This window comes from Plutella xylostella, chromosome 14 (genome assembly GCF_932276165.1).
Source record: "Plutella xylostella chromosome 14, ilPluXylo3.1, whole genome shotgun sequence".
Classification (NCBI taxonomy): domain Eukaryota; kingdom Metazoa; phylum Arthropoda; class Insecta; order Lepidoptera; family Plutellidae; genus Plutella; species Plutella xylostella.
Genome location: NC_063994.1, coordinates 8,734,796 through 8,750,470, shown reverse-complemented (window position 1 = coordinate 8,750,470; position 15,675 = coordinate 8,734,796). Strand labels below are relative to the sequence as shown.

At 36.0% G+C, this 15,675-nt stretch overlaps 2 protein-coding genes across 2 annotated transcripts; one reads left to right on the top strand and one right to left on the bottom strand.

Annotated features, from left to right (window-relative positions):
* The first annotated feature begins 974 nt into the window (after positions 1-974).
* Positions 975-3,819, top strand: LOC119694264. The gene is made up of 2 exons (XM_048625384.1): positions 975-1,582; positions 2,372-3,819. The coding sequence occupies exons 1-2, from the start codon at positions 1,494-1,496 to the stop codon at positions 3,249-3,251; spliced, it is 969 nt and encodes a 322-aa protein (XP_048481341.1). The 5' UTR covers positions 975-1,493; the 3' UTR covers positions 3,252-3,819.
* Positions 3,820-4,353: 534 nt separating this feature from the next.
* On the bottom strand, positions 4,354-5,916 carry LOC105391756. The gene is made up of 4 exons (XM_048625385.1): positions 5,436-5,916; positions 5,221-5,331; positions 4,947-5,066; positions 4,354-4,603 (listed from the first exon to the last, which is right to left on the bottom strand). The coding sequence occupies exons 1-4, from the start codon at positions 5,611-5,613 to the stop codon at positions 4,494-4,496; spliced, it is 519 nt and encodes a 172-aa protein (XP_048481342.1). The 5' UTR covers positions 5,614-5,916; the 3' UTR covers positions 4,354-4,493.
* Positions 5,917-15,675: the final 9,759 nt, after the last annotated feature.

Sequence of the window (15,675 nt, the reverse complement as noted above, 5' to 3'; positions counted from 1 at the left end):
GTTAGTAAGTACATAATGTTGCACATTGGTTTTCATAATATATTATTATATTCAGTTAGGTATTGCATTTAAAGCAATAACTTTGAAAGAAAACATATACCTGTGGGAGTGAGATAGTATGAGTGAGTGAGTAAGATGATAGGAAAAGGTAGATGGCGCCACTTGCGATTCATATTATAACCTTGTTGTCATGTTGTGTGCACTCGCAAGTTGTTAATTAAAATAAACGTGTAAAACCAGTAATCTGCGTCTAATTTGATTTGGGGACGACTTAGTTCCTAGGTTCAGTGGCCAAGACAAAATCTACGCTGTCTCGAGGTGGATCCAAGAAGTGGAGGACAATGCTGAGATACTACAGTGGACTCCGTTGCAACAACTTATTGTCGCGAGAAGATCGTTGGTGGGCACCGCGGCGCTATGGCTGAAATCAGAGCGGCCTTTGAAGACGTGGGACGAGATGAAACAAGCGTTAGCCAAAGAATTTCCGGATTCCATAGATCAAAAAACACTACACGAAACCATGGCCAGCCGTAAGAAACATGAGGACGAGAGCTGCCTCGATTACCTTCTCGTCATGAAGGAGTTGGGCAAACGCGGCAGGATGGCGGACTACGTGGCCATAAAATACATCATAGAAGGCATACAAGACGCAGAATGCAATAAGATTATGTTGTATGGGGCGACCACGTACCCCGAACTCAAAGAAAAGTTACGCATATACGAGGTGGTAAAAGAAAAACTTAAGATAGAAGGAGCTACCAGAAGACCTAGGGAACCTATGACGCATACAAGACTGCCCAGACTGCCTGCGTTGAGATGCTACAACTGTGGAGAGAGAAACCATCACTCTAGAGAATGCCCGCATCAACATCTTGGGCTAAAATGGTTTTGGGCATATCGCGACGAGTTGCAATGTCCAGCCACGCCAGCCAGAGGGGGCGTCGCAATCGGCACAAACTACGGCGGCCAATCAGATGCAAGAACTAGCCGTCCAAACTTCCGGGGACAACAGTCATTCCGGCAGGTTGGTAACAATGGTGGCGGAGAGACGCGACAACTTCAAGGTGGACCAAGACGGACGATGTTCGCAGCGGAAAATCAAGATGCGACGACAGAGGGCAGCACCTACGCAAACATGGCGGATACGAGGAGCAATGGGAGATTTTCCAGTAGTTCCAAAATCGACCAATAGATGGCATTCGGCCTGTCGTTTTTAGTAGTGAGCTACATTCTTCTGAGGAAACGGAGATGACAAATGTCACAGACCTACTACAAAACAAATGTTATAATGTTATGTCATTCGGTTTCTCTTGTAGCTACGCGAATGTCTCCGGTGCTGTGTTTTGTGATAATTTCGACGACTATGGCTATTCTTTTGGACTTTTGTGACTTCTATACCCGACCGACCTTTGCACTCCCCCTGGACCCTTGCTTGCCATTACGATTTACCCCTGCCTGTACTCCGGACCTTGAAACAATCATGGGAAAAGACTATGGGATCATGGTCAACTGTACGCCTGAAGGACGAGCTGCGAAAACGCAAAGCAAAACTTTCTGGAAAGAAAGCAGTGCTTGTCCAGAGGTACGTAACTAAATATTATTGTTGATTTGCAGTTGACCACAAATGCAGCTATAGTCGTTTGCAATAGAATCCAACAATCATGTAAACAAATATGGCGGACTGACATTGACAGCGTATTGTTTATGCCCATAGTGATGTCATAGTGTTCTAATTAGATTAAATATATAAGCCATAGACCATAAAATAAAACTGATTATATATAAAAAAGTGTTTATTAAAACAAATTTAAATCTTCGTCTTCTTCATCATCACTATCAGAAGTGTCGCCGGTGACCGTAATTATAAATGGAACCACTGTGTCATCGCTTGCCGTGTCTAAAATGCCGTCGAGCTTTTTCATTTCTTCCTCTTCCTTTTTTCGTTTTGGTTAAGTATATTAAGCTCTTGAAAATTATTTTTTATTGTATTCAAATAATATTAAATTAAAATAATTTATTAAATTAAAATTAAAAGATAACTTCAGATTACGAACAACACTAACTTTTCAATGACTTATAGAGTTCGATGAGTAAAAAACTAAGATGACAGCTTGTCAAATACTTCGAAATTTTTACGTTGCAAATGTTTTAACAAATTTAACTTATAAATACAAGTTAAATCGTGTTGAAGATAATGTGAAAACAATGGTGCGTTCGTTGAAATCAGACTATGTTCATAATTGATCGTCAAATGTATGTGATTACGGAGTAATCGTGACAATTTGGTTTGTTTACATAATTGTTGGATTCTATTGCAAACGACTATACACTGCCTTTTCATACATACTGAACTATTTGTTTATTGTTACAGACTTGAAGATTACGATAAGCTGTTTGGACCAGTTGTAACCGACTCGGAAGTCGTATTCAAAATAAAAGTGCCGGAACCTAAAAGTTTCCGAGATATTACGAGTAACTCGGCTATACCTGATTTGGATATGGCTGATATAGAATTGTTTTCCCAGCTCTCAGGGAGGGAAAACTTAAAGACGTCTCTGAATATGTATGACGAATATTTTTTAATGTCATGCAGAGTAGCTTTTTTTAATGCTGACTATTATATTACTGGCATGGTTGCATCAGAGATGAGGAAACATATTGTATACAATGTAACAGTAAAAGCAAAAAGTCATTTGATTTTAGAAACCCAATGTGAATGTGCTGCAGGAATGGGGCCATATGGACAATGTAAACACATTTTAGTGGTGTTAATAGGCATCACGGACATGGTTCAACACCGAAGAATTAAAATGAAAACAAGTATTACCAATCGTCTCCAAACATTCCACCAGCCAAGGAGATTACACTCTGGCGATCCAGTTAGAGCTGAAGACCTTAAATTAAAATCAGAGGACAAAAATTATAAAGAAATGGCCCAGTTTGACCCAAGGCCAATGACGGAACGGGAAAAACAAACAGCTACTGACTATACTTCAGATTTCAAATCAGCAATCATAAACTTCTGTGGGTTGAACAAAAACGATACTTCCATCATGCCTATAGTCCAGTTATGCAAACCCGCTAATAAGAAAGCCGTTTTTAATGACCACGACTATTTAGAAAAGAGTGTAGAGCAAGAATTTATGGATAACCTATTAAACCTCACAGAAGAAGAGCTGTGTGCCATAGAAGATATTACAAGAAAAGATAAAAAAAAGATGGAAAGGGGAACGTCTTATGAGACTACATAGTTCCAACTATGGAAGAATATGTAAGGCCCGGGGTAATGAAAAAAATATGGCAAAGTCATTAGTTAGTCAAATTGATTTATTCTGTGCACCAATTAAACATGGAATAAAATATGAAGATGTAGCAGTACGGGAATTTGAAAAACAAACGGGCTTAAAAACGAAAAAATGTGGAATAATCATTAACAGGGAACATCAATTCCTGGCGAGCACACCAGACAGGCTAGTTGAAGAAGACTGTGTGCTAGAAGTGAAGTGTCCTTATACCGCAAAGAACCTAATGATCTCACCGGAAACTGTGCCATACATCAATTTATGTGAAAAAACGTGGATTATTAAAACTAAATAAAGACCACGATTACTTTTACCAAGTACAAGGTCAAATGATGTGTACTGGAAGAAAAAGGACATACTTTGGAGTGTACACAATTAGTGATTTTAAAATATTAATAATAGAAAGGGACAATACTTTTATTAATAATATGATTAAAAAATTAAAACACTTTTATGTAGATCATTTTACAGAAGTTTTAATTAGAAAATATCTTTATAATAAAAAAATTTGATAACATTTGTAATAGTTTACTTTGACCTACTTAATAAACCAGTGTAGATAAGTTCTCAAACAAATTTTATTTTACTAATTATTCTGCCTTTGCCTGTGTTTTTTGTTAAAGATTAGAACAGTTTTAATCTTTCCCATTTATACCTACATAACTATATTTTTCATGTATCATAATTATTTAAATCTTATTTGTATGCTTATGGAAAATGATCTTACATTAAGTCTATAGCATACTTAACTACATAGTTATGTATCTAGTTACCTATCTTAACTATTTGTATAATTTTACATATAAGTACTTAAACTAATCATTATAAAATATTAATTTGTCTCAAGCATTTTTATTAATGATGCTTGACCGAAAATTAACTAACATAGAACATATAAAAACAATGTCACTTGATAAAATTGTTTCTGTTTGGTTCATAGGTTGACACAAAATTTTATACGTTTTTAACAACCCAATGATTCTTTCGATATGTACTCGTTTGCTTGCCACTTTTCTATTTGAGATCAGTGTCTCAGATAGAATTTGATTGCCTTTTCTAAAAAATGATGGCATATTAACTTTTACACCATATGGTACGAAAATGTCTTGTACATTCAGGCCTTTATCCACCATAATTTCGTCGTTATAATCAAATTTTCTTAGAATAGAACTTCGCTCTATGATCTGCCTGTCAGTGGCTGAACCACCATAGCATGGAGACACGTAAGAGATCAAGCCACTTGGAGTAATTCCAATGAGAGCCTTTACTGTATTGCGGTTTTTGTATGATGAAAATGTTACCTGTTGAGCAAAAGGTAATTTTGGTTTTTTTACAGGGAACTCAGTAGCATCTATTATTACCCTTGTGGATGGATACTTATCATAAAAGTCTAACGGCATATATGCTTTAACGGTTTCTTTATCTATCCATATATCTATTTGTTTCCACTGCAATGACATAAACCGGACCCAAGTAATTAATATAATTATAAAAAAAATAAGTAATTATAATTATAATCCTCAGTTTGTGCTGACATATCTTGTTTCTCAATATTATTCAATAATCTATCTTCGATGACTTTTGATGATGGTATTGCTAATTCTTCTGCAATATCAATTTCTAAGGAAATGTGTTCTGGCGTACCATAATTTGAAGAATTATCAAGGTCTGAGTTTTCAAAGTTCATGAGTAAAGGGTCTTCATTGGAGGAACATGAAAAAATGTTATTATATGGTTGCTCTTCTACAAATGCAACTGGAGGAGCTGTAAATTATAATTTTTGTAAGTAAGTATATATAATTAAGTACTTAACATAATGAGCGTGTATTGTCTAGCATATAACTGAATGGTCTGATGGGAGCTATATACAAAGTTAAGTTACAAGATAGTTATAAGTAAGTAAATAATATGTGCTTACTTCTTCGATAGGTTTTTTTTTGGGTTGGGTCTTCTTTAGTCATTTTGATTGAATAATCCCAAAAAAATACACTTGGAACAGCTTCTTTTTTTAGCATTTTCCTTGATTTACCTATAAAATAAAATGCCTCAGGTTTAGTTAAAGATAATAATTATTAAAAAGATTGTTTTAATTACCTACCTACTGAATGAGCAAGAATAAGTAAGTAGTATTACCTAAGAGGTAGTCTGATGGTTTGAAGTGGCCGGGGCATATTCTTGAATGCTTTTTTATGTTTAATCCAGGCTTTAATTCTTTTAATGCTTCCATCCATTTTGCCCGTCTTGTTTCGTTTTGTGGAATTTTGTGCACCCCCCTTTCTCTACAGTAAGCTACAATACAACACGACGACATATCTACTATAAATGCTATTCAGAGAGTCGGAAAACTTTAGTTTTGTGGTGTGGGTAGAGAAAACTAAGTACCCACCTACTAATGTCTGCTCTACCATAGAGAAATCATTACTTCCAACGTGCCTCAGAATAATTATGATACTTACACACGACGGTCGCGCCTCGGACATGGACAGAGGATGCAGATGATCTCAACTAGTTCACACTTAATATTATGTATAACTACATATAACAGCAATTTATTATTATTAGTTTGCACGTTCTCAACAAATACCAGTTATGCTACGAAATCATTTGTATTTGGCAATATTTGCCTTAGGGTCAATTCAGACGTACCACAACCACACCACAACCACAACCACACCACAACCACGCGGTGTGGTCGGGCGTATATTTTGTATTGACAATGAATAATCCAATTCACACGTGCCACATTTTGCCGTTGTTATCGACCACCTGTGTAATACGACCACATCGCAACCACATCGCAACCACAACGCAACCACATCGCAACGGCAACGCCGCCACGCGGCGGCGGCACCGCGGCCACCTCCTCTCCCTATTAAATGCACACGACGACGTGGTTACCACATCGCAATGACAGCGACAACGCAACCACATCGACATTTTGTCGCTGCCACAACGCAACTGCAAAAAGCCGCTGTCACACAATTCACACGTAACCACAACTTGACCACATTTTGTCGCTGCGACGTGGTGTGGTTGTGGTACGTGTGAATTGACGCCATGGAAGTAATAATACAACAGGAATGCGCACTGCACCAAAAAAACGAGCCGACAGAGATAGTCAGCACGGAGCCCTCCATCTCTTTCTATTTTTGGTGACCATAATTTTAGGTAATTCATGAGACATCACTTCTAATCTATCATGTTGCGAATAGGTGTCGATGGTCTCAAAGTCACCTATTATTTGAAAATATAATTTTAAGTAAATAAAATTAAGTTGGGTGTAGTGTTGACAAGAAAGTGTCAAAACAGGTTAACATTAAACGCAACTAACATTAAATAACAGGTTAACATTAAATAATAAATAAATAAACTATGTAAGGTAGAGAGTCCATATTTCGCGGTATTCAAAATGGCGTTATTTCGAGTTATATTTATTTTCATGATTATTACTTATTTTAATAGGTTTGGATACTCTAAAATTACATTTAATCGTTCATTATCTTTAACTGAAACTACTTGATGTAGTAAATATGTTTAAAATTGCCTAAATACTAAAAACTCATGTAATGTGCCGTGAGGGCGACGCCGCCATGTTTTTCATACAAACGCGACCCGGCTTACGTAAGGCCAGCCATATTTAATAATTGTGTTTTTTAATATTTATACGACGTTCAACTTTGTAAATAGTTTATACTTAGTTTATTATATTCTTATACTTACATTAAATTTAAATTTTAACTCTTTTTAAACTTTTTTTTTTTTTTTTTTATAATTTATTTTATTATTTCCCAAAAAATACACAATCAATTTAGATAGTAAATCTCCCAAACTACAATATAGTTTAGCGGGAGAGGACTCGCTAGGTATATAACAATATGCATAATCTTAAGTAGGTATATTTAACTTACACTAAATTACTTATTTCTAATGTAGGTAACAGGCCACTATGTAAGTACTTTTCAATGTTTACATATATTTATGGTGTTATTAACAAAAAAAGATTTTAATTTTTCTTTTACAACTTTTTTGGATACATCAGCTTTTAGTGTTAGATCTCTGGGGAGTTCGTTAAAGATTTTAGGCACAATGTACTCTTTGGTCCGATTTCCATAGAAGTTATTAACTTTCGGCACCAGTAGGCTATCTATTTCAGCTTGTCTAGTTGGATAGTTATACTTGCGTGGTTTTTTATAGTCATCACGCCAATACTCCTCAAGCACATGACATAACAAATATTTTTTTTCAATTGGTACAATTTTACAAACTTTAAATAGCAATTCGTAGTTGTTTTTACATTCTTTCCGGGTCTTATCATCTGTTAATGTCTTTAGGAACTGTTTTTGAAGTGATTTAATCTTATTAGTATGAGTAACAAATGTTGACCCGTAGGCACCCGCACCATAGCCTACAATAGATTCAACTAGAGCGTAGTATAAAGAATATAGTATACTTCGAGGTGTACAGTATTGTAGTATGCGAAACTTGCCCAGTACTTGTCTCATTTTTGTACAGATGTCGTCAATGTGTAGCGTCCAGTTAAATCGTTCATCTATTGTCATGCCAATGTACTTATAGCTCATTACTTGCTCGACTACTGTGCAGCTACACGTGACGTCACCGTGCAGACAGTTAAATGAGTGACCTTTTATAATAACAGGTTGCGCATTTTGTGACTTTAGATAGCTTGAGCGTATGTGCATTATTTTGGTTTTTTTTATATTCAATAGAATGCCATTGTCATGTGCCCACTTGCTCAGGCTATCGAAGTCCTCTTGTATGCACTGCTGTACCGTGTCTAATTCTTTTCCAGAGTACATTAGGCAGGTATCATCGGCAAACATATAGCTCTTACATTTATTTACAACGTTAGGCATGCTATTTACATGTAAAATATAGCAAATTGGACCTGTTACAGACCCTTGAGCCACACCGTACATTGCATATTTGGGTTCACTGAGTGTATTATCTACTTTTACTACTAATTTTCTATTACTTAAATAGTTTGAAAACCACTTTAGTAAGTTTCCACTAATTCCACATTCATACATTGATTTTAGAAGGGTTGGATGCTCCAGTGTATCGAAAGCTTTTCGAAAGTCAATAAACAATAACAAAACATGGTTCTTATCATTTAATCTATTATTTATATCGTTGCTAAATTGAGATAACAATGTTTCTGTTCCTATCCCCTTTTGGAATCCGTACTGTGACTGATTGATAACTGTATTTGTTGTCATGTAGGTAGTAACTTGCGACATAATGGCCCGTTCGACAATTTTGTTTATACACGACAATATAGCTATAGGTCTATAGTTACTCGGATCACAGTGATTGCCACTTTTGTATATCGGACGAACAATAGAAACTTTAAGTTGACATGGATATATCCCCTGTTTTATAGACAAATTTATAAATCTAGCTAGTATGGGACTTATCTCGGATTTAATAGCTTTTAGGTCACTCATTCTTATGTTGTCAAAACCTGGCGATTTTTTACTGTTTAAGTTATTTATAATTTTTTCTATCGCTGCAGGTGTAAATGGTTTTAATAACATGCACCTATCCTGTTCTTTTACATAACTGTCTCTCTGCAACAATTTTATACTACACTTATGCTTAATGTTATCTATTTCCTCTACAAATGTACATGCAAATATATTACATATTTCTGGTACCGTGTTATTTTTCCCCATGCTTTGCAAGATAACATCATCCAACGATAAGTTTTCTTTTCCTAACCATTTATTAATTAAGTTCCAAATTTTCTTACAGTTTCCGCCTGAGTTAATTAGTTCGTTTTTTCTAAATAAATTTCGTGATTTATTGATAAGTTTGTTTGTTTTATTACGCCACCTGTTATATTCTACTCTGAATATCATATTGTTTGGATTATCTTTCCATCGTTTAAATAATTTGTCTTTATGTATTATCATATTATTAATTTGCTTATTCATCCATTTACAGCACTCCCGTTTGGCTTTATTTATTGTTATTGTACGCGAGTTATTTTCGTAAATATTGTTAAATATTTGGGTGATGTTATCATACAAAGTGATAGGACAGTCTATTGTTAGTAGTTCTGACCAGTTTACCTTAAGTAATTGTTTTCTAATTTCGTCATTGTCCAGCACCAGTATTTGTTTCAGAGTGTCACTTAGCACACAATGCATTTTTAACGATGCACCCACGAAGTAGTGGTCGGCCACTTTTTGGGTTATTATTCCCGATAACACTGTACACTTAGCACTTTTTACAAATATGTGATCTAAACACGTTTGCGATAGCACACCGTCACGTATTTCTTCCCGCGTGTATCCGAAGATAGCCCGCTCGTAGCCGTACCCGCCGAGTAGATCCTCGTAGCTGTTTACGACCGTATTGCCTCGCTCCATAAGGTCGATGTTTAAGTCTCCAACTACAACTGCATCGTTCCTGGATGGTACATCACGTAGCAAGATATCTAGTTCGTGTAGAAAAGTTGTTTGGTTTGTGTTTGGCGGTCGGTACAATGCAATTATGTGTATTGTGCTGTCGGCTGTATCAATGGTCCCGCGTAGTACTTCACATGTAGTCAGAATTGGTCCTGGGGTTAAGCTGAAGTTAAGCTTTTTTTTAGCGTAGATTGCTATTCCTCCTCCCTTTCGTGTAGTTCTGGTTATTTTGTAAAGTTCATAGTCCGGTATTTGAAAGCACGATAACAGGTCTTCCGCGATGTTTATCTCTGTTAACACCAGTATATCAATCATATCATTTTTATACGTTGTTCCTAACTCTGAGGTACCCTCGGTATAAGGAAAAATACTATGTCATGATTTTTAGCTTATAACTTTACAAATAATAACATTTGAAGTATATGCTTGATTACATAATAATAATGATGAACGTGACAAGCTTATAACCTAATTCGGCGGTACAAAATATCCTCTAGGAATCTTAATATGACACGATAATTGTTGACGCAAAAAACATGGTTACCTAGAAAACCTTAACTTAGTATGTATGTGGGAGCGAAATGACAAGAGGGGGGTTGCGGTAATAAAATAATATATTGAATCATAAATTACAATTAGGTACATCAAAATAGACATTGGAAAGATATCACCTGACGAGACGATTCAGAGCACCCTTGTTGCCGTGTCCGCAGTCGGACAACTTCTGATCCGTCGACAGTTCGAGCGATCACTTTTATACCAGTGGAGTGGGGAGTAGTAGTTTGCACCTGCAGCTTGTTTGCGTTGCTAAATTGTTTTTCTAGGCGCACGTGTTTCCTACTATTACGAAATGTTGAGTACTCCCACACGACCATCCTGACAATGAGCCAACATGGCTCTTTAGAAAGTAGTCTTACACTATATGAACTGTTTACAATACAATACAATCACTTCATTTGCACCAAAAGAAAGTAATACAAAAGAAACCAACAACTCACAAACTTAAAGAAAACAGTACAAAAAGGAAGTCCCATTGCTTAAAGCAATAACTCAACTTACTAACAAACTAATCTCAACCAAACAACCCTGATAGAAGAGACAATATGAACATATTTTGTTTAATTACAGTAAATGAATGTTGTATTTATCTCTAGTGCTATTCGCTAATGTAACAACAGCATAACTTCTGTATCAATCAATCAAATTACTTTATCGTAAATCTAATTACAATGTTTACTTAAAATTAAACACATAGCACTTAAGAATATCACTTATGACAAATTCAAATTGCTGTGCCAACATAGTTACAAGTAACAATCCAATCACGTAATGATAAAATTATTATAACTCATTCAGAATACACTTTTGTATGCGTAAAACTTTAACCTATTAATGTAACGTTGCCAATTCACAAGTATATCACTTATGACAAATTTACATAGCTGTGCCAACATAGCAATAAGTAACAATCCAATCACGTAATAATAAAATTATTATACTTATTCAGAATACATTTTTGTATGCGTAAAATTTAAACCTATCAATGTAATGTAGGTAATGCCAATTCACATGGCGTCAACGTAAATTTACAACTAAATCATATAGTTATGCCAATTCACATGGCTTCAGTCATGAACAAAATTACATAGTCATGCCAAATCACATGGCGTCAGTCAACAACTAAGTCACATGGTTACGCAAACTCACATGGCGTCGGTCAACAAGTAAGTCACATAGTCACGCCAACTCACATGGCGTCAGTAAACAACCCAATCACATGGTCATGCCAATTCTCATGGCGTCATAGAATAACCAAGTCACATGGCTTTGCCAAGTCTCATGGCGTTACAGAACAACCAAATCACATGGCTATGCCAAATCCCATGGCAATACGCTACAACCAACTCACATGGTAATGCCAAATCTCATGGCTTTATACAATAACCAAATCACATGGTTACACATCAACCAACTCACATGGTTATGCCAAATTTCATAGCTTTATACACATCCACCAAATCTCATGGCGTAATACAACAACCAATTAACATGGTTATGCCAAATCACATGGCTTTATACAACTACCAACCAAATCACATGGTTATGCCAAATCTCATGGCTTTAGACAACAACCAACTCACATGGTTACGCCAAATCTCATGGCTTCATACAACAACCAAATTACATGGTTACGCCAAATCTCATGGCTTAATACAACAACCAAATCACATGGTTATGCCAACTCTCATGGCTTTATACAACCAAATCACATGGTTTGCCAAATCACATGGCTTTATACAACAACCAAATCACATGGTTATGCCAAATCACATGGCAACTACAAATCAAACGGAGTGTTTTGTTCAACATATCAATAATACTGTTGGCCAGACAATATGATTGAGACGCCAAACACAATCCAGTATGATTTAATCACTTGTAAGTACTTGTTAGTTCAAATCCTATATCTAAGGATACTAATCTTAAATTATCGTATCATTGGATACCCATAACTCATTTAATATGATGTGATGATACATGGACCCTAAAACTTGCTGTCGAGTTTATTAATCCCTCGAATACCTATTTTGGTTTACTAAAACCATATCCTTTGGCATTGGGTCTGTCAAAACAAGATTAATCGTTTCTCAAACTTCCACTACTTGGGTTCTTATTAGATTCCTTCAAGGTTAACGCTTCAACGAAGACAGCGTTCAACAATAGTTTTTGTCCGACTCTGCAATATCCTGAGTATCCTGACCATCATTTGTTATGGGTCATTCTTTTAAATTCTACCTTTTCTGTAAGGTACTCGTATTACTGAACTATCTCATAATTAATCCATTACTTTAGTGATTACTGAACGTGACAAAATAATATCACCGAGACTAAGATGCAAGTAAAGCCATGTACCATTGCTCTCATCAACAAAAACTATAATATCTCTCGATGGTATTGACCAACTTGAGTGACTTTAGTAATCATCCATCTACCACCGTATCTGCTGCGATTTTCATCGCTCATATCTCTCTACTCGCTCAGTACGACTTCCACCAGCGCCACACGCTCCGCACCCGCACCGATCAGTACCCATCACTGGGTAACCGACCACTAATATGGGCTACGATAACGTACTATCTACTGGTTTAGTCAATCTACCAAATGGCTCATAGAATATTACTCAAGTTTCAACAATGCCCTTAATGTTTCTGATCACCAACGTAATTAATTACATCGAATCTGGTACATGACCTACTGGCTTCATTATGGTATTTCTACGATCGTATTTCCCTTCTTTAAATTAAAACTTTTTAATCTCATAGAAACTCGACCTCATGACTTTAAAACTTTACATAACTTTAAAATAGGAATCTCTTTTTGCTCTGTCTGTTTTACCTATTCCAATTAATCATAAAATATCATTACTTTTAGTTCTGTCAACAGCTTTTTAGCAATGTATTTTTTTGTGTCAGAGTGAAACAAACATGACTACTTTTTTTTCTATAATTTTTAAGATAACAAATGGGAAACAGCTGAGTTTAGTAACTTTACTAGTTAAATTTTAAGCGGAATCATCACACTGTACTGAGTGTTACTTAACATTTACCATTTCAATCAATTAGACCACAAATTGCTACGAATTTAATAAGTTTTCAATCATGATCCTGTTTCATGATGAATATTCGTGATTAACTAACACGGTCATCGCAAACCCGACGTTAGCGTATTTGCAACTAATTCAGGTTTAAAATGTCAACATTGTACCGTTGACCATTAATCGAAACAATACAACCTTGAATTCCAATGGCTCGACCTATGACTCGCCACAGCGACACCTTCACATGTCGCTCTCCACTTTCTCTCCGCCCAGTCCGCGCTGCTACCGCCGCCGCACAGCCTTCTCAGACGGGTCACATCACACGTCCTCATGTGATAACTTCATCTGTAACTAGCAAAGAAGCAGCACAGTATTTTCTTAGTAGCTCGGCCTATTCTGACCAAAAACTCTACATCTCTCATGAATCATTCTCTATGAATCTGATTGCACCACCTCACATAAGAGGACAGGGTCAACTATAAAGGGGACTAAATAAAATTAAAGACAGCACAGAGCATCCCATCCATGAACAACTTATGGATTTCAAATCAACACGACTGAAGTCGAGTAATCCTCCAGCTTTCGACTATCGCAACTACTGCTGATCATGGAATGTGAACACAAAATAGAAGGAGGAGTGGACATAAACCAACTATGATCCAACTGTATTTGCCCTGAACTCTTGTGTTCCACCGCCTGGCTTTGACCAACGTTCCAAACTGATTATTCCATCTGTTCATTAAGGGAATGATATCGACTAGTTTAGCTAGATAGGCATTTATTCTCCTTAGGTTTGCTGCTGCTGTAGCTTCCACACAAATAAATCTTCTTTCTTTCTTTAAATCTTGAATAAAACGGCTCTTTAAACTGGGGCCAAGTAATATCATGAAACGATACTTGCGAAACTCTTGGAGGCTTCTTTGTAGGTCGGTCTTCGTAGGTTGTCATACCGCGCCGCCACGCCATATTATTTCGAAAGATAACAGCCATCATGAAGAGTTGTCTTTACCTCCATTATGTGTCGCTTTTACTCGATACACTCGTTTGTGTCACCTGAGAACAACATACACACAGTATTCCGTTCGATAATTTCAACCAGTTTCTAAGCTGATGCCCTTTGGTGTTTTATCATCTCAGAAAATAATCTTAACTGTTCTTATTACGTTTTTCCCAGTGCAAATAAATAAATATTAACTTCAGATGGAGATGACCTTGAAATACCTAATTAGCATTTGTACACGTCAACTAAAACAAGTTGAATCTCTGTCGCCCATGGAAGTAATAATACAACAGGAATGCGCACTGCACCAAAAAAACGAGCCGACAGAGATAGTCAGCACGGAGCCCTCCATCTCTTTCTATTTTTGGTGACCATAATTTTAGGTAATTCATGAGACATCACTTCTAATCTATCATGTCGCGAATAGGTGTCAATGGTCTCAAAGTCACCTATTATTCGAATAATTCGATTGCAATGTAGGTACGAATGGATTTTGATGATATGACAATTGAGTAAACAAATGGGGTGAAGGTAAAATTTGTATAGATGTGTTGTTGTAGCGCAAACTGCAATGTAATATTAATATGTTTTTTTGTACAGGTAAGTAAATAACTGAAAATGATAAAAAGTCTTAGCAAAATCGCACTCTTTACTGTCAGGACTTTATAGTTCGACTGTAACGATAATAAACACTTGCGATCAATCGGGATTTATCATCGGGTTTAAAATGATGAAAATTTGTGGGAATTAAATAACCACAAATTTGAACCACCTTTGCTATGTTTCTTCATTGGAAGGAAAGCTGAAATGACAATGGGCGTTTTGGGACCTATGTCCAATAAAGATGAGACATACATCGTTAGATAGCTCTTTTCAAGTGAGCAAAAAAATATTATGACGACAAATCCGTATAAGTTGTCCATTTTGAAATATATTCGTCGGAAGGAAGTATTTTTCTATGGCATTGCACTCTCTCTCCTGCTGACAGTTAGGGCGTAATACACGTAAACACGAATTATTAAAATGGGAGAAATTACTTTCAACTGGTTTTATTGACTGAGATAATAAACAAATATAATATTATAGTGAATGATGATCATTTTGTTATAAAAATTAATAATAAATGTGAAAAAATAACAAAAACATTAAAATTACAGAAATAAAATATAAAAACTTTCAAGGTACAATTATTCTAATTGGACAGTAGATCGGACTGGCGCTTCCGTTATTCATATTCTGCAAAAAAATACCTTTTCAACGACGTATCACTCATTTCTATTGGAGATGGTCCCAGCTTCCATATATTGGTGCCCATCATCATTTGGGAAAATATAATTTTAAGTA